The sequence below is a fragment of the Rhinatrema bivittatum genome, chromosome 2, assembly GCF_901001135.1.
Source record: "Rhinatrema bivittatum chromosome 2, aRhiBiv1.1, whole genome shotgun sequence".
Lineage (NCBI taxonomy): Eukaryota > Metazoa > Chordata > Amphibia > Gymnophiona > Rhinatrematidae > Rhinatrema > Rhinatrema bivittatum.
This window is the reverse complement of record NC_042616.1, coordinates 493,390,287-493,410,316: the sequence shown is the minus strand read 5'-3', so window position 1 is coordinate 493,410,316 and position 20,030 is coordinate 493,390,287. Positions and strand designations below refer to the sequence as shown.

The 20,030-nt window shown below is 46.2% G+C and overlaps 1 protein-coding gene across 1 annotated transcript in view; it reads right to left on the bottom strand.

Moving 5' to 3' along the window:
- Positions 1 to 20,030, bottom strand: part of RREB1 (ras responsive element binding protein 1) — a 267,242-nt gene that overhangs the window by 117,507 nt on the left and 129,705 nt on the right. Inside the window, 2 exon segments of the mRNA XM_029590608.1 lie at positions 17,372 to 17,578; positions 18,949 to 19,066. Of these exon segments, the coding sequence (XP_029446468.1) occupies positions 17,372 to 17,485 (114 nt within the window). The 5' untranslated portion in view covers positions 17,486 to 17,578; positions 18,949 to 19,066.

Genomic DNA, 20,030 nt, shown 5'->3' with positions numbered 1-20,030 from the left:
TCTTAGAAAAGAGGCAGGCAGGCAGATAGGCAAGCCCAGCTGAAGAACATAATTCTGAATACTGCTATAGTTTGACAGCCTTCCTGTGCTATAGCTCCTGCCCTTCAGAGTTAGCATTAGGAAGACGAACAGTTACCATTTCACCTTGAAGGTGATCAGATGCATGGCACAGCTCAGGCACAGCTTATTAGTGTTGACTCTGGAGCTAATCATTAACCCGAACCCAAACTTTCTCCAACACCAGAAACAGAGGTTCGCTGGCCCATACCATGACACAGGTCAAATGAATCAAAAGGGTGGGTGAAGAAAAAACTTGCTGATCCAGCATCGATCAAAGTATTTCAGCAACACCAGTAAGTGGAGAAAAAAAATGTGTGTGTTTGTTATAACACACATGCACATTCTCTCTCACCGGCTCAGTCTGTAATCTGCACTTCTCGAACCATGCTGGTGACAGGGCACTTCCTGTGCTAAAAAGATAAACTGAGCAGTTGTTTGATAACTCTCTTTTTTCTTTAATAAAAACAATCTAGAACACTCCCTTTGCAATCAGCAAAATGTCAAATCCACTCTGGCGTTCTCAGAAATTTTGCTGGTTTCCTTTTTTTAAAATTAAAAAAAAAAAAATCACAACCTCCTCCTTCTAACCCCACCACCTTTCTTCTTAGAAAGCCCTGCAGCCTCTTTTCCTGCCTCTCTTCTTTTCAGACAAAGAAACTGCAGAGTTGCAGCGAGCTGCAGGTCCAGACGAGTGCAGTGCTTTTAAAACCAGCCCTTCTGTCCAGACATCAGCTCAGGTAAAGATAGCTTTAATTACAGCAGGAAGAAGCTGCCGTAAGAAGGTCTGAGATAAAATCCTGCTTTCACCTTTGTGGAATAACCAGAGGCTGAAAGGCTAATAAGAGCGCGAGTGTGCGTTCAATGGTGTCCCGCTCTCGGCACTCTCCGGGGACTTGTCAGACACAGTTCGTACCCTGACACGGGGTTAGTTCCTCCCAGCACTCTCCTCCCCCTCCTGCTCTCCAGGGTTTTGCTTCTGTGTTACTGGCAAGGCACCTCCAATCACTTCTATAACCCTGTTCTGTATCCACAACTAGCGGAGCTGGGCCTTCATGTAGTCTCGCTTTCTGATTCACTGGAGCTTTATGCATCTTTACAACCACTCAGCGTAAGCTCTGGGAGCATGCAGCAAGCTCCAAAAAAGAGTTACCACAAACAGCAGGTGGGCATTCTCACACCTCTTCTTCTGTTGCACCTTGCTGCCCTTTGGAACCCAATAACTTTTATCCTTATTAAAACTGAGATCTGGGTTCCATTCCCTGCTCAGCCAGGGCTGAAAATATGTGGAAGCAGCTTTACAGCCCCCTGCCCCCCCCGGGAAGGATTTCCACTCATCATGCAACACCAACGCCTGTATTTAGAGCCTACGACTGCAGGGTTCCAGAGGGAGCCCTGGTGCATGACCTCCAGCCCAGAACTGTCGCTGTAGTGACTTGGTGAAGTGAGCTGGGAAGCAATAAAAAACAGGTATAGTTGTGAATGAAGGTTCATGGTGTGGTAGCCCATCAGAGGCAGATTCCTAGTGAGCTGGAAGCCCACAAGTAGAGGAAACAGTTGAGGCAAAAAAAAAAAAAAGACTTGAGGCCTAATGTATGTTCACCATCTTTGTACTTTTATGCACTGTCCTGCTTCCTTCACTAGAGAACTACAGAAACTGTTTAGTGCATTTAGTATATCCATCCACCAGCAAAAAAAACGAAACAAACCAACATAGTGAAATAAGGGAAAGGTCCTAATGTGGAACATGAACAAGTAAGAAAATCCATGAAGCAATACCTACTGATGCAGGAGGTGATATCAGATATTTTTACACAGGGAAAACGTGTTTTTACCTGTGTAAAAATGTGATTTCATTATCATCCCCCCTTTCACTTACAGCAGGTAAAGGTCTGCATGTTGGGAACATACACAGGGGGGAAGTGGGCAGTCTATGGTCAGGGGAGGCAAGGTAAATACAGAGAGCGCATCTTAAAATCTGTGTATACTTTACGCCTGCTTCAATGCACACCGGTAGGATTTTCAAGGAGGACACCACACGAAGCATGACAGGGGGTACAATGTGCCCACAAGGACTGTGAGCTCCAAGGTGGGGCTCATTACTGCCTTTTCAGAGACTACTGTGGCAACCCACTCTTCCAATGGTGTTGAGCACAAAAATAAAGATATATAACCATTTTTTACACTCAAGTATTTTATGATGGCAATAATGTCCCTCTGAACAGGCATTTCCTGAAGCACGAAGATCACTCTTGGGCATTACCTCATGCAAATGAGGATGAGAATCCTGACATCTGATTGGCTGGTGCTCAATATTCTGTTCTTCTGTCATTTCAAAGTTTCATTATTCCACCAGAAAGAACCTCTGAAGTAAATCTTTAAATACCATTAGGAGTGGAGGAGTCGTCTAATGGTTAGAGCAGCGGGCTACAAACCAGGGAAAGCAGGGTTCAAATCCCACTGCTGCTCCTTGTGACCTTGGGCAAGTCACTCTACCCTCCATTGCCTCAGTCTGTAAACAGAGTGTGAGCCATCTGGGGATAGGGAAATACCTATGGTACCTGAATGTAATCTGCTCTGACGTGCCAAAAAGTGGAATAAAAGTAAATGCTAGTACTAAACCTTGCATCACTAATAAAGAATTAGCTTAAAGACCACACAAAATTATTACATTTGAAACAACTTTTGAACCATGGATATATAAACACTAAAAGGTTAATTTTCAAAGACTGTGCGTGTAAAAAGCAGCACGTATGCTTGTAAATAGCAACAGTATATACTCATCATGCAACACCAATGCCTGTACATGCTATTTTTACTTCAAAAATCAGGGAGTAAATTTGCACGTGTAAAAAAAGGGGCGGGCCCAGGGGCGATCTGGGGTGGAACCAATGTTCACGCAAGTAAGCTGTTATTTTATAAGCAATTTATGAATGTAAATTTGGCAGCTTGCTCGCGTATATTTACCCCTGCTCTAAATCTGCAGTACGTGATCATAAGTATCTTAAAAGTGACAGACTGACTGGGTGGGGGTGGGGGTGAGCCAGGAAGGTCTCGATGACCTGCAGATGGGACTGGATGAAATGGTAGACTAATTGGTAAAACCGGTAATTTCATTGCCGCGCGCATGTTAGAAAATCTCCTGACTTGCACGCGTAAAAGCTGACTTACAGGGGGGTAAATGCGCATAAATTATGCAGGTAAAATCTCCATGCATATATATATTTAAAGACAGATGTAAAAATACGTGAGTATAGCACTTGCGCTCTACCTATCTGGATACATTATGATTTATCCTGCTAAATCTTAAAAGCAGCACTTATCTGGCCAAGTTCCGATTTATCCGACTAAGTAGCAGCAAGGTCACTATTTATCCAAATAAACCTTAAAACACTACTCATCCAGCTAAATTTGATAGCTGAATAAGTCTAAAAAGTGCTACTTATCAGACTAAGTAGCGGCTTTGCTGCTACTTGGCCAGATAAATTGGAACTTATCCTGATAAGTGCTACTACTTAGAAGGATAAATCTGATTTTATCCAGGTAAGTACAATATATAGTTGTGCATTTTTTTCATATCTGTGCGTATATTGCAGGGTGCATTTATGCGCATTTTATAACCTGTGTATATCATACAACGCAGGTGTAGATTTTCATTTATTTATTAATTTGTTTGTTTTTATATACCGACATTCTATCGAGATATCACATCGGTTCACATAACAACTGAACAGTAAATAAGACAGGAGCTGCTTATTTTTAAATATAACTTAGAATATTTAACAGGACACTAACTATATTACAAGTGCTAATGTAAGGATGGTCGTAAACATATAGAAGACATGTCTTAGGAATAGTTATATTTACAATATAGCTTAGAACAGTTTTACATTAAACTAAGAACAGTTTACAAGAAACTATAATACATGTGCGAAGGTAAAAATTAGTGGGTTGCATGTTGGATACATTCATACTAGGAGGTGGGAGGGATTAGGTAAGATAGGTTGGATGCGGGTAAGATAGGATCGTGAGCAATGGGATTCATGCGTCCATATACAATATATATGGGCACGCGCACAGCTGTTTCAAAAGTTATCCCCAAGTTTTCACCTTCGGAATAATGCTGTGAGAAAAAAATTCCACTTTTGACTAAAACTGTTAATGTAAGATTTAATGTCAAATCGTTCATGTGAATAGTAAAAAATCTGTCATTTTTCACACAAAAAAAAAGTAGCAAATGAGAGCGTGCTTATGAAAATAATGCATAATCAATGGGCTAACGATAACATGCTTCTATGAGTTTGAAGAAGGCAAACCATTAAGGTGAAAAGTGTTACTTTCCACAAATATTTTGCAAGGTCAAAAACTCATGCTTACAAACTTTTTGCCCACATCTAAATTATGACCTCTACTCCTTCGGGGTTCCTCTAGTTATTATCTGGGAGGGTTAATAAGACCCTAGAATTTACCAAAGAATCTAGACTTCTCCCAATAGGAGGAAGGTAGTACCCTCCCTGCCTCTCACTGTCACCTAATGTTGCGTTCGTGCCTCTTCTCACCCCTCGCTCCACCCTCTCTACCTGGGATGCAACTCCTTTCGGCTCTGACGGACAGTGCAGCCGCAGCTTCTCTCCGCCTCTTGGTCCCGGTTCCCCCAGGCTGGCCTGACGCTACGGATCCGCCATGTTCCCGATGATGTAAGGACGTGAACGCGCGCTCCAGACTTTGTACCAGCAAGGGCGCAAACCTCGGGGGCGTCCCCCCGTAGTGACTTCATCCATTTCCACTTTAAAAGGTCTTTGTTTGCTAACCTCTAACGAGTTAGCAAGGAACTCCAACGGGACTTGCTTCGGCAGTCCACGATACTTGCATCAACGATCCAAGTCAGCCGGGGAACCCGTCCCCACTGCTCGGCCTTTTCAAACTTACCAGGAGTACCCGCTCCACTGAGGCTCCGCTATCTCTTCTTGATTTCAGATTGCCAGAACACTTGGAAGACTCCTCGTTTCCTGGAAGCGATCACGGTTGTGAACACAGTGAGTTCTATTACATAGGAATCAGTACTCTCTCCACGAGGGCCTACATTCCTATTGCTCTGAAGACTCTCTTCCGTCCAAGACGTTATCGCAGGTACAGAGATCAAGAGTTACATTGGCAAGATTACAGATAGGAACCGGTACTTGCTCCACGAGGGCCCATGTTCCTAGAATCCTTTACAGACTCTCTTCTACTCTAGAAGCCATTTCATATTCAGCAATTGTTAGTTCTTATTACAGACTGTTTGTGGGAACCAGTGCTCGCCTACGGCTCCTGTTCCTGAATGTGCTGAAGACTCTCTGTGGCATAGAGACCATTGCAGACATCTGCTATTGTGAGTGTACCATCTTGTATCCAGTATACTCACTACTTCTAGTCTCTCTTTACAGCTCAGCGACCCAGAGATTATATTCCAGTATTAGAAGGACTTCAGCCTTGCCGGACACAGCGACTCACTACTGCCACCTCTGGTGGTCCAGCTTCCAGTCTAATAACGAACTATTGTGTTTATCTTATATTCTAGCCTAGCCGGTGGCTCTTCTCAGGATCTCCTCCTGAGGGCGCTGCCATCTGCCATCGGCCCAGGGATTCACCATTTCCTCCAAGTGGTCATTCCTTTCACTACTGCCACCTTGTGGGATCCAACCACTATAGACCACTGACTCCATTCACAGAAGAATTATATAGACAGCTACTCCTCTTTTTCTGAGACTTGCCAGCAGCTTATATATATATATACAGATTGCTACTCCGTAGCGGGGGGCATGATAGATTGCTATCTCAATAGTGAAGTACTATATACCTATTGCCAACTCCTCTTCCTTGGAGAGTTGATCCATAACAGATTGCTACTCCTTAGCAGATTGATACAGCTTGCTACTTCCTTTCCTTACAGGAGCATCCAACAGCAGTTCGCTAATAGAATTACAGATAGCTAACTCCTCCCCTCTGGAGGAGCAGATCATGTCATATCGCTACTCCTTCCCCTTTCAGGAGCATAGCAGAACAGATTGCCAACTCCGCCCTCCCGGCGGAGTGAGCGACAGCAGATTACTAACTCCTCCCCTCTGGAGGAGGTGAGTGTAACAGATTGCTAGCTCCTCCCCTTTGGAGAAGGAGAGCGTAACACCTAAAACATTAATCAACTGCACAATGCACAACCAGGAGCCCTGCACTCTGATTGGCTGAGCAGCAGAGAAGGTACCGGAGGCCTGTTAATAGCCAGGAAGAAGTACTCCTTGCCCACTAGTAATCTGACCTTTTGCTATAAAAGATCTAATGAAAATGAAAATGTAGTTTTCTGCCCTGTTATAACAATGACCTCCCAGGTTAGGCTGGCAGGTTGAGGACTCAGACAGGTCAGACATAGCACTGCTTCCATCAGTCATTGCTACATGATGTAAAATAATGAATGGTTGCGTTGCCCTAGCAATGGCCATCTGAAGTTTTCAAACAAAAATAAAGCCAACTTTATCAGGAGCATTTATATCGAAACAGTAAGGGCACATCTGCACCCCCCCCCCCCCCCCATAGCATGCTTAAAGAGGGCAATATTCAGAAGCCATTTACCTGGGGCAAACTGAACCCTGCCAAGCTTTTACCTGGATAAACATACGGGCGGGGAGAATCAACACCACACGTGCATTTAACCAGGTAAAAGGGTGGGCATCTTCATATCGGGGGGTGGGGGGGGGGGTGGACTGAAATAATGCACATTGACCCATAGAAAAAAAAAAGGAGATTTAGATCTCTACGGGTGCTTTTTCCTGAGGTGGCTTTCAAAGGGAAAGCATGCTCTGACTCCCAGCCCCTTTGGAAACAGATGCCAAGCTGCAACAGGGTAAAAAGACCCATCGACTTTGCACTTATTAGAGCAGATTTAAAAAATTAGCGCCCAATATGTCTTTTGTCCATTATCTGTGCATGAAAGAACTTTGCATTACAGTAGATGGAGCAAAGGGCATCGGCTCTAGAAAGCTTACCGAATTGCATAACACAGCCGCAGTGCTCAACTTCCCCACACCGCAGGCAGGGCACTTCTTCAGGAAAACTGTTGAGACCTGCTGACTCATTGCTCATACGGCTCTCCAAGTGTCAAGAGCTGGGCATTTCCAATTTACAGCTATTAATTAATTGCATAAAATCGCTGCACACTTTAATTACTGTACAATGCATGCACTGCATGGGGTGTTGCGCAAGACAGACACATTATATGCAAGTCAACTTTGCAAGCAAAGAGCCCCTGAATAAACAGAATAGAATGTGGGGCAGACTACTGAACACCGCTGATGGAACAGTACCGGAAAGTACGATAAGCATTTAATGCATACGTCATCCTGGTGAGGGAGCAGGGGGATCAGTGGGATCCTCCCCAGGCAGCTCCTGCCAGCATCCCATCTGCTAACTGCTACCACACGGTTAAAACTACAACCCCCAGTTTCCTGCAGTGGGTCAGGAGTAGATTCTCCAGCAAGAGGTAGAATATAGTTTTTAAAACAGTCTCTTTAAATAATATAACTTAGCAGATTTTAGTGGTGGCTCTCCCTCTTTTATTGTTTATTTTTGTTTTTTAATGTATTTTTTTATCATTTTATGTACTTATATTGTCTTAATTTTTTTATGAGTGTTATTATGTAAACTACCTAGAAATGTTGATAGGCAATTTATACATATTTAATAAATAAAGATTATTGCAGCACATCTGCATAATTTTGCAGAGCTTGCATATTAAATAATATAAATATTTTATATTATGGAAACAAAGCAATTTTCTGACCTTTCCTGTGTGCCTGGACAATTCTATTTTGTTCTTTTTTTTGGTGGGAAGTAGGGGGAAGATCCCAATAATTGATGTGGGTGAGGGAGGAATCGATCAGGGTTAGAAGGATGAAAAGGAGAAAGGATCAGAGAGGGAGGGAAGCAGGATCCAGGATCAGAGAAAGGAAGGAAAGAGGGAGAGGGAAATCTAAGAAAGGGTGAGGAAGAGGAATGAGAAAATCCAGGATCAGGAAAGGGAATATCTGTATCAAGGGAGGGGGGGCCTCCTGTAGGGGCTTAGTACCATAGCTAACTCAAATCATGCTCAGGACAGACACCCTCCTCCCCCCACCCCCATCTGAGAATTCCTCTCCTCAGGGCTTCCTCAACACTTTTATTCCAACCCCCTCACTCCCCTCTCTTCCTCCCAACCTCTCCCCACCCATCTTCTCATTCTTGCCCCTCTCCCTCCTGCGGTCCTCTCTCATATACATACACTCCTGGCACCAGCGCTTTCTCTCATACACATATTCTCAGTGCTAGTCTCCTTTTCCCCCTGCAGATCCCCTATCTCACCATTCCTTTTCTCACCTCGCTGTACATATCTTTTTTGCTTACACAATGTATTTCCCTCTTCCAGAAGCTGTGAAAAATGAAATCCTTGGGCAAAAAGAGCCATTTCAAAATTATAGACTTTTTTCTGAATTTGCTTTGGCCCATTTCCCCAAAGCTTAAATCTAGCTCGAAGTGAGTAGTAACAGTGCCTTGTAAAAGTCTTCATGCCCATGTATGCTTTTCACGTTCTGCTGTCTATAAAATCAAATCAAAATGCATTTAAAGTAGGAGTTTGTTTTACTGATCTACACAACATGTAATTACTGTAAGAATAAAAATACAAAAAGCCTAGATTGTATTAAAAAAATGTCTTCACACCCCTTGTCAGAGCAAACCCAAAATAGCTCTTGTTCAAAAAATTGCCTTAACAAGGCCCGAAAGTAAGTTACACAGGGCCCATCTGTGTCCAGTCACAGTAGCTGAGCTGATTCAAATACTCCTAGATGAAAAATCAGGATGTATGAAGTGAAGTCAAAACATGCAGTATAAGTTGCTGAAATAACTCCAGGATAACATTATTCAAAAGGAAAATGGCAGTGTTTGAATTCTCAGGCCCATCCTTGTTAGGGATCTTCGTTTTCAGTTTTTATTTTATTTTTCCTGGGAATATATCAGGGTTTCTTATAGTGAATAAAACTGGGAGAAAATCAGTGGTGGAAAAATGAGCCATTTCTATCCACTGACTTTCCCCATTTGTGTTCGCTATAATAAACACTGATACATTTCTGGGGAAAATAAAACAAAATAAAAAAAAAAAACTGAAAATGAAAGTCCCTAATCATTGTAAAGTGGAAAGAGTTTGGCACCACTGAGACACTGCTGCGATCAGGCTGTCCCTCCAAAATCAGTAGCCATGGGTTAAGGAAAATGCTGTGGAAGGTAACTGTGAGGTTTAAGATTATTTTAAAATAATTACAAAGGTCTCTGGTTGAGAATGGAGAAAATATTGACGGACAACAATTTCAAGCTTACGCCACAAATATGGCTTGCATGGGGGAGTGGCAAGAAGGAAGCCACTGCTGAAGAAAAGCCAATTTATGTGTTTGCAAACAAACACATAGGGGACGCTGTGCACATGTGGGAGAGAAGGTTTTGTGATCTTCGGAGACCAAAGTGGAACTTTTTGATCTCAGTGCAAGCGACAATGTGTAGCATAAAATAAACATAGCACATCATTCTGTTAACACCAACCCCACTGTAAAACATGGTGGTGGCAGCATTATGTTGTGTGGATGCTTTGCAGCAGCGGGGACAGGAAGGCTTGTTTAAAATTGAGGGAAAGATAGATGGTGCAAAGTACAAGCTCATCCTGATACCTGTCATTCTGCTACAAACACGGGTCTGGGAAAAGCAGAGCTGCTTACCTGTAATAGGTGTTCTCCAAGGAGAGCAGGATGTTAGTCCTCACACATGGGTGACATCATCAGATAGAGCTCGGCACGGAAAACTTTGACTGATACACTGAACATGCCCAGCATGCCACTATCCACGCGTCCATGCGGGGTCCCTCTTCAGTCTTATAAAATAGAATTCGCAAAGAAACCCCGACTCCAGGGGGTGGCGGGTGGGTTTCGTGAGGACTAACATCCTGCTGTCCTTGGAGAACACCTGTTACAGGTAAGCAACTCTTGCTTCTCTAAGGACAAATAGGATGGCGGTCCTCACACATGGGTGAATATGTAGCTCCAGGCTGTTACCAACATAGGCAGCATTTAACAGGTGCAAACATGCACAAAAACTAATGCTGCTAGAACACGGGGAAATAGCCTGCACCCAAAGAAAGGGAGCGAGTTAGGAAGAGTTGGGTTTTCATGAATGAAAGATTACGGAGGACCGATTGACCGTCACATCATCCATCCTTGTCCAAACAATAATGAGAGGCAAAGGTGTGGAGGGAGCTCCAGGTCACCGCCCTGCATATCTCGTGTACGGGCATCGCACGCAAGTGAGCCACCAAAGCTGACAAGGCACGAACTGAATGAGCCTTGACACGGCCTTCGAGTTGCAGCCCCGCTTGTGCATAGTAGAAAGAAATATGGTCTGCCGGCCAATGGGATAAGGTCTGTTTGGACACTGCAACTTCTAACCTGTTCTTGCTGAAAGAGACAAAACATTGAGTGGACTGGCGGTGCGGTGCTCTTCGTTCTAGGTAAAAGGCCAGGGCCCTTTTTCAAACCAGAGTGTACAGGACACGAGCACCCTGGTGAGAGTGTGGCCTTGGAAAAAAAAAAAGGTGGGCAGGACAATGTATTGATTGAGATGGAACTCCGTGACCACCTTTGGGAGGAACTTTGGATGTGTACACAGAACAACCTTATCATGACAAAATTTTGCCTAAGGTGGATACGACACTAAAGCCTGAAGCTCACTGATCCTGCGAGCTGAGGTGATCGCCACCAAGACGATAATCTTCCAGGATAGGAACTTCAGGTTGCAAGCTCTCAGGGGCTCAAAAGGCTCCCTCACGAGAAGGGTCAAGACCACACTGAGGTCCCAGGAGACCGCTAGGGGTCGTATCGGGGGCTTAAGCTGCCTTAGACCTTGCATAAAATGCCCTACAAGTGGATGGGAGGATATGGAGACACCCTCTACCCCCGATATGCTTCGATGGTACTAAGGTGAACTTTCACAGAGGTGGTTTTCAAACCAGCCTCAGAAAGGTGCAACAGGTAGTCCCAAAAGCCTTGGCGTGGAACATGAGAATGGGTCCAACTCATTACCCTTAAACCAAACTGAGAACCTCTTTCACTTGAAATTGTAAGATCTCCTCGTGGAAGGCTTCCTTGACTCCACCAGGACTCTAATCACACCGTCCAAAAGGCCCAGGGTCTGCAGGGTCACCTGGTCAACATCCATGCTGTGAGAGACAAGGCTCAGAGGTTGGGGTGGCGTAGTCTGCCCTGATCCTGCATGATCAGGTCTGGAGCAGTCCCCAGCCAGATCGGAGAAAATGAGGACAGGTCCTGCAGAAACGGGAACCAAATCTGGCGTGGCCAAAAAGGCACAATCAGAATCATGGTGCTTTGGTCCTGTTGGAGTTTTTTATTTATTTATATTTATTTATTGAAATTTCTAAACCGGTATTTGGTAGAACCGTCATATCGGTGTACATCCTTTCACATTAATTTACAAATAAAAACAAATATCAACTAAAAACAATAAAACAATATTGCTAACATAATTTTAAATTCAAATTACAATTTGTGATAAAAATTCCTAAACAAAGTCTTCGAGACCAGTGGCAGAGGATACGCGTATAGGAGGCCAGTGCCTCAGTGACGCAAGAAAGCCTCCAATACCGACCCCTCGCCCGCTTGGACCAGGGAGCAGAACTGATCTACTTTCTTATTGTCCGAGGAAGCGAATAGATCTATGTCCAGGGTTCCCCAAAGGCAGAAGATGCAGTTTGCAACCTTCTGTTTCAGGGACCATTTGTAGGGCCGGAAAGTCCTACTCAATGAATCTGCCAGGATGTTGCCCGTCCCTGGGAGGTACACGGCCCGGAGAAAAATGCCCTGCGAGAGAGCCCAGAACCAAATCTGCACTGCTTCTTGGCAGAGGAGGAACGATCCCATCCCCCCCTGCTTGTTCAAGCACCACATTGCCACTTGATTTGGACCAGGACTATCTTGTTGTACAAGTGATCCCAGAATGCTCATAGGGCATATCGGATCGCCCGGAAATTTACCTAGAGATGCTACTCCTGGGTGGACCGGTGGCCCTGAGTACTGAGGCACGCAACGTGGGCCCCCCAACCCGTGCGAGATGCATCTGTGGTGAGAATGATCTGGGGCTGAGCGAGCCTGAAAGGCAACCCCTTCTCCAGGTTGGACAGGGTTTCCCACCACACGAGGGATTGTCCAAGTGGAGTGGTGATTAAGATAAGAGCCTGAAGGTCCTGGGTGGCTTGGTACCACTGACAGTGCAATGTCCACTGTGCCTGCGCTTGTGCAGCCAAGCAAATGGTGTGATGTGAACCGTCGCCACCATATGGCCCCAAAAGGATCAGAAAATGGTGCGCCAAGACATGAGGACCGTGCGAGATTACCCTCGCCAGAGAAATGAGGGCCAATGTTCAGTCCCAGGGCAAAAAAGCCTTCCTGTAGACAGTATTGAACCTGGCTCCACTGAAGTCTAACTAAAGCGACAGTTGAAGGTGGGATTTCAGGTAGCTGATGAGAAATCCTAGGTCCTCAAGAGCAAGTATGGTGGAATACAGGGAATGCAACGCCCTCTGCCTGGAGTCACTCTTGATGAGCCAATCATCGAGGTAGGGGAAGGCATGTACCCGTTGCCTCCTGAGATAAACTCCCACCACCACCAGGCATTTTGTAAAGACGCAGGTTGCCGATGCCAGGCCGAAAGGCACTACCGAAAACCGGTAGTGTCCCCCTTCCACCGTGAAGTGGAGATACTTCCAGTGACTGGGAGAAATGGGAATATGGGCATACGTGTCTTTTAGATCAAGGGACAGAGCCAGTCCCCATCCCTGAGAAGAGGAATCAGAGTTCCTAATGAGACATCTTGAATTTTTCTCTGACAAGAAAGCAGTTTAACGCCCTTAGATCCAGTATGGGGCAAAGACCACCAGTTTTCTTGGGAATCAGGAAATACCTGGAGTACAATCCCTCACCCTGTTGGTTTGGCGGCACAGGTTCGAACGCTCGAGCAATTAAGAGGGCGGAGAGCTCTAATCGAAGTATTTGCCGGTTCTCTGAACATCTCCACCGAGGACACAGAGAAGAATGAAGAGTCGTCCATTGGAAATGCAACCTATACCCCTGCCGAATGATGGCTAGGACCCATTGATCTGAGGTGACTGAAATCCATCGATCGGTGAAGAGCTGCAGGTGGCCCCCTACTGGAGGGTTGGTTCCCTGGGGTAGGACTTACTGGCTTAAACTCCCTCGCCACCAGTCAAAATTCCATGGCAGGGTTCTGTGGTGGGGTAGGGACCGGTCGAGGGGTACGTGGCTGTCGTGCCCTTGGCCTTGCTGCTGTTCGTTGGGGTCTTGCCCTAGACACCGGCGGGTAATACTTTCGTAGCCAGTAAAATGGGTGCCTTATGTATTGTCTGGGCAGCTTCTTGCCTGAGGACTGAGGGTCTAAGTTGCAAGCTGATAGCTGTTGAAGGGTTTTGTGATAGTCCTTCAGCTGTGCTACCGCCTCCTTAATTTTGTCCCTGAAGAGATTGTCCTTGGTACAGGGTAGATCTGCTAGACAATCCTGTACTTTGGGTCAGAGGTCGGAAGTGCAAAGCCAGGCCATGCGCTGAGCCCCAGTGCTGGCTGCTGCAACTCTCACTGCGTTTTCAAACACATCATAGGCAGAGTGGACTTCATATTTGTCACATTCCAGGCCCTGTTGAATTACCTTCTGGAAATCATCCTGAAACTGTAGTGGGAGGTGATCCACCACCTCCTGGACTTGTTTCCAGAGGTTTCTGAAGTATTGGCTCATATACAACTGATAACAGACAATCCTGGCTGCCAACACAGAGCCCTGGAAAACCCATTTTCTGAGAGCTTCTGGGCTCTGTGCTCACGATCAGGAGGAGCTGAAGCATTAGTTTGCAGCCACTTTGCCTTCTTTAAGACAGATTCCACCACCACCAACTGGTGTGGAAATTGACGGCGTTCAAAACCTGTGGTGGTTTGGACCAGATAGACAGTGTCAGTCTTCTGGTTCACGGGTGGGATGGAGATGGGATGCTCCCAGAGTCAGACTAATAGTTCCTTGAACATATCGTGTACTGGCACAACCACCACTTCCTTAGTATTGTCAACGAATTGCAGGACGTCTAACATTTTGTGCCCAGAATCCTGCTCTGTTAAAAGTTGGAAAGGCACTGACTCTGCCATGGCCTTTGCAAATCCAGCAAAGGTCAAATCCTCTGGTGGGGATTATGCCTCTCCTCCGGTGGAGAGGGTTCGGAGGGCAAGTCTTCAGAATCTTCCTTTGAAGAAATGGATGCCTCTCTCTCCCAGGAACCATAGGGGCATCCTCCTCACTCTGAATGCCCGGAGACACTGGAAGTGAGGCCTCCAATGAAGCCTTATGCCGAGACCCTGACGGTCTCAGGGGCATCAGAGGAACCGGTGTAGGAACCGAAGGCACCGGTGGAACCCGGGGATGCATCGGCACTGATGGCCGCATAGACACTGGGAGCATCAGCAGCACTGACGGCATCGGGTTCGAAGGCCCCTGGAGGGTGAACACCGGTCGGGGTGTCGTGCGCGGTTGGGGCACTGTTGACCCCCAATTGACCTTCCTCATCAGAGGATAGGCACCAGTGGAGGCAGTGCCGATACACCCTTCGATAACGAAGGAACTCGAGGCATCAGGGCTGGCTGCGTTGGTAACACACCAAGCAGCAGGTCCAGCTGCTCCAACAGAGGTACAAGCACCGATGAGTCGGCTCCTGCTGCAGTGGCGGTCCCCTCCCCGCCCTGCAGGGCCCAGTTGACCACCAATCGCACACTTTCTCTATCTCCTCCTCAAAGGCTGTTGAGGATAGGACAGCTTTAGGAGGAGGAGGTGGCGGAATCGGATCACCCCCAAAACTGTGGGGGGGACGGGACTGACCCCTTCACCAGTATCAGTGGAGGATCGCCAAAGTTCCTCGGGCTGTTTGGAGAGTACAACGTCCTCAGCCCGGGACCAATGCGGGTAAGGCATGGATGATGTCGGTGCCTTTCCGTGTTCAGAGGCCTTCAATGATGAAGAACGGCGATGATGCTTCCTGGACTTTTCCTGATGCTCAGCCCGGTCCCCTCCCGGAGCTGAGGTGGAGGAACCTGTTCTGGAACGCGAGGATATCGATCTCGAATGGTCTCCTGCTCCTATTTCAGGACCAGGACCCAGTAATGGAGGGGATCATAACAGATCCTTACCCTGCAGTGTCGAAGACCCATTTTATCCAGGCATGCCCAATGACCCTTGGGGGTCATCTGGACAAATATTGCAGCCACCGACATCATGCAATGCCACCAGACTCAAGACACAGACCTCGTGGGGTTCTGTGATGGACATGGTGTGGGGGCACTGGAGGCAATGGCAAAAGCCGGATGACGCCATGGGAAAAAGCACACAACACGCCGTTGATGGCCAGCGGCCACCGGGAGGCGACACTGTCGGTAATCGACCACAACCTACGAAAGAAACTTACAAAGACTGAGAAAAAACCCTGAAAAAACACAGAGGGACCTGAAGGGATTCGGGAAATAGAAGATTGTTTTCCACAGGAAAAAAAAGCACGAGCTCCACAGCCGCAAGGCTTCAGCTTTGCGGAAAAAGAAAGACTGAAGAGGGACCCCGCGTGGACACATGGATAGTGGCATGCTCAAAGTGTTTTTTGTGCCTGGCTCCATCTAATGATGTCACCCATGTGTGTGGACTACCATCCTACTTGACCTTAGAGAAGAGATTCACCTTTCAACAGGACAATGATCCTTAACACAAAGCTGAAGTAACAATGGAGCGGCTCCGCAAGAAGAAAGTGAACATTTGTTTATTTTAATTTTTAATTTATTTTGTTTTATTTAAATTATGTGCTAAGAGTTTTATTATGTATGTTTTAATTTTGTAAACCACTTTGACTATGCTTGTGTATAAAAACGGTAGATAAACAAATTTAAATAAATAAATAAATAAACATTCTCAAGTGGCCTGGTCAAAGCCCAGACCTGAATCCAATAGAAAATCTGAGACAAGATATGAAGACTGCAGTCCACAAGCAAACCAACTGGCTGTTATTGCAGCAAAAAGGGGTTTCCGGGTATTGCACCGAGGAATGTGAAGATTCTTAATTGTTTTTGGAATATTTCTATAATTGTTCTTTCACATTAAGAGAGTAGAGTGTATTGTGTAAATCAATGAAATAAACTCCTACTTTATTGCATTTGAAGACTTTTACAAGGCACCACAGCTCCCTATTACTCTCCACACACCTTTCATTATTTTATGTAATCCTATCATAGATCCCAACCTCAGTTTTTTTTTTTTTCTGTTTCTATGCTGAAGAGTTCTCTTTGTACATGTTCTGGGTATTTGTATGACAAGTGTTTTGGGAATTCAGGCAAAGCAAGAAACAAGTTACTTGTCCTTCCCTCCAACTGCCTCCCCCAACAAATATCAATCTGACAATTTGAGATGAAAGGGGCTGGAAATACTCTTCGTTACCTGGAAGCTCTGTCATGCCATAACATGTACATCTGGCCTAACCCTGTGGCCCTCCAGCGCCAGGTGCAAGACATGCACTGCTGTGCCGAGGTGTCACCATGGAGGCAGAGGGGCTCCGAGCAAGAGCAGAAGCAGGACAGGATCACCTCAAAGAAAGGGCGACAGACAGCACTGGCTGCCTTTGGCAGCAAGAGCATCACAAAAAAAAAAATCTAGTGTGGCTGGACTTACCACTGAAAGTGTCATGTGTGTGACCAGAAAAGATTAAATAAAATAAGAGGGAGATAGAATAAGATTTGATTTCATGACCTGAAATGAAAGCACTGCAAGCCGACCGCAAGAACAGCCTTCTCCTCTCCTTAAAATGTCAGACAAGTCATGAGCAGGCAAAGGGGAGAAAGTATGTGGTATTTGCATCAGATGATAGGAAACCCTCTGTGCTTTCTCTGTCATGAAGACAGATGTAGCACAGCTGTTTCCAACACACCTGCACCTGATTCTCCTCCAACTAAAACCACTCCTCTGTGGCTGGAGCAGGAGGCGGTGCATATTCAGGTGACTTTTGGTGCAGGCCTGGAGAGCTGTCTGATCTGTCAGCGGGGAGCAGACCAAACTGCAGAGAAGTAGGAGCTCCTGTTCTCCATCGTCTACCAAGCTGAAGCTGACCACCTACAGCTGCCAGGTGTGACCCCCCCGCCCCCCTCCTCCCCCCAAAGGTTTTTACCTGGTTCCTTCTGCCAATTCGATTTGGCGCAGGAGACTTTGATGGGGATTTGATGTTTTGCAAGTCCCCGCCATTTTCGGTGACCGTCACCATGCTCAATGCCGTTGCCATCATGGCACTCGTGGAATGACAACTCTGGTGCTCGAGAGCTGTCCGGCAAACTTGAGGTTGGTTTGCTGGAGGCTTTCACACGTTAGGGCTCCTCATCTGTCACAGAAATCAAAATAAAGGCAGCGTGGTTTCACCACAGAGAATAATTATGAGTCATTTCTATCAACAACTTAAGATTTTGCTGGAACAAAGACAATGATTTATAGTTATTAAGCAGATGTAGCTGATTTTTTTGGCATTCTGGGGGCTCTCTCTCATTTTGTGTCTAATCAAAATAACCACAAATCAATCCAATCTTGCTCTGGGGTCCATATTCAGCCACTGGGCGGCTAGTTATAATTAGCCAGATACAACATCCATCTGCCTAACTTAACTGGGCTATTCAGCAGCACGGCAGCACTTCTGAATATACCCGGCTAACTTTAGACCTACCTACAGTGCAGCAGAGTTAGCTGGTTAGGTTCACTGGTTAACTCCGCTCCTCACCAGAAAGCCTACCGCCTGCCCCACGAGATATCCAGCTGAATTCTACCTGGATAAAAAGAGTATTCCGGCCAGAATTTAGCCGGATAGGATGCCGAATCCCACGGCTAAGCCATTTAGATGGATAACCTTTCAGTTACCCGTCTAAATGGCTTTTCAACATCTACCCCTCCACGTTCATAAATAATGCATAAAGCTATGAACCTGAAGAACTCAGTCTGACTCTCTTGTCTACCAGATGTTCAGGCCGATGCAATATCCGCATGGGAAAAAAAAGGGCGCTCATGATCAAGCCGGCGTTAAGTCTTTATGCCCTCCAAGCCGTCTTAAAAAAAAAACAAAAAACCCACAAAGCCACTAAGTAGGAGGAACCACAGAAAACAGCACGAAAAAAAATTTTTTTTTGCCGGCGGTCAGGTTAGAGAAACGGACGCCCATTAATTGAGCTTCCATTTCCCACTTCTCTCCTAGGCGTCCGATGCAATGGACGCTCTAGGGACGCATCATTTATCCCTAGCACGTCCTTTTTAGCGCGACCCCCTCATTTAAATAATGCATCGGCGGCTAGGAGAGATGGCTGGGCGCTCATTAGGAGAGCGGGTACTCAATCACGAGCACCCGTTTCACGCAGGCAGATATTGCATCGGCCTGTATGTTAGGGAGGAGAAGAGGTCCAAGTGTGAGAACATGGGACTGTGTTTCACGAATGTCGGTAAATAAAAGTTAATAAATAAATAAATAAATAAATAAATAAATAAATGATTCACAGAAAGTCCAGGATCGTGAACGAAGCAGAGCAATGGTGAGCTAAACTAAAAGGGGCTACAGAAAAAGCAACACATCTTGATATTAAGAAAGTAAATAAAAGAGGATAAAGAGACAATTTAGCTTTTAAAAGTGTGGCCAATTTGGAACCCACGACAAGGATTTTGGTCAGGTGCTAGATTCTCACAGCTTCATGGAGCTGCGCGTCGACACCGTACCTCCATTTTCCTGCTCTGACTGCTGCACTGTGCGAGATTTGCTGCTTCTCTGCTGTTCTTCCCCACTAGCAGACTCTCTCTGGCACGAGACAGGTCCTTAAAGTCACACTCCACGGAACTAGGAGAGAACGAAATAGGCAAAGAAAAAGGAGTAACTTTTAATGAACACAGAGGTCGCCCTGTTCCATGACCCTGCAAGAGCAGTGACAGCACAGTTTCACATCATGTGGTTACATGGGGATTTATTAAAAACCTGGGACCAGATTTAAGGATTACTCAGAAGCACCCATCTGTACATCTTTTAGAACAACGGTTCCCAAAATAAGGTCTGCTGGAAAGGAGGCAACCATAGTGCAACTGGTGAGAGAAAGAGCAGGCTGACCTCACCTCTGAGGAGCTCTGCTCTAAGGCTGCTGCTGCCCAATCCTACGCTGAAAGGGAGAGAGAGGAAGACTGCAGCCTTGAAAAGCTCCAAAAAAAAAAAAAAAAAAAAAGCATGGAAAGGAGGTGGGGAAGAGCGCGGCTGAGAGTGCCACCACGAGGAGCCTGAAACCGCGCTGAGAGGAGGAAGGGGAGTGCGCTGCCACCAGCACTTTCAACAGCTTGCTGCTCCACACGACCAGAGAAAGCAGCAAGCAAGGCAATGAAGCAGAGCAGCATTTCTGGCCACTGCTACATGTGACCTAGCTGCCCTCCTATCCTGACTGCGAAGGAGCAAAGCTGCAATGAGGTAGTAGTATGGACATGGTGGGGAGGCAGGAGGTGGGAGAAGGAGCAAAAGGGGGGGGGTCACGAGAAATAGAGGGCAAGAGGAAGAGCACAGGAGTGAAAGCACTGGATGGGCCTTAAGAGGCATGAGGGATGGGCAGGAGGGGATTGGCCTATCGGGGGATCGGGCATTCCCAGGTGGGCTGGTCGCTCTGGTCACGTGGTCTGCCGAGCGCGGCCGCAACAGAGCCTCGCTCGGCAGACCGCGGGGTATCTTCTGGGCCGGTTTTGGGGAAAATCCCCGGGCCCATCTTTACCCGGAATCTGCCCCTGGGGATGGGGGAAGAGGGTAGAAGGGAGAGGACTAGGGAAGG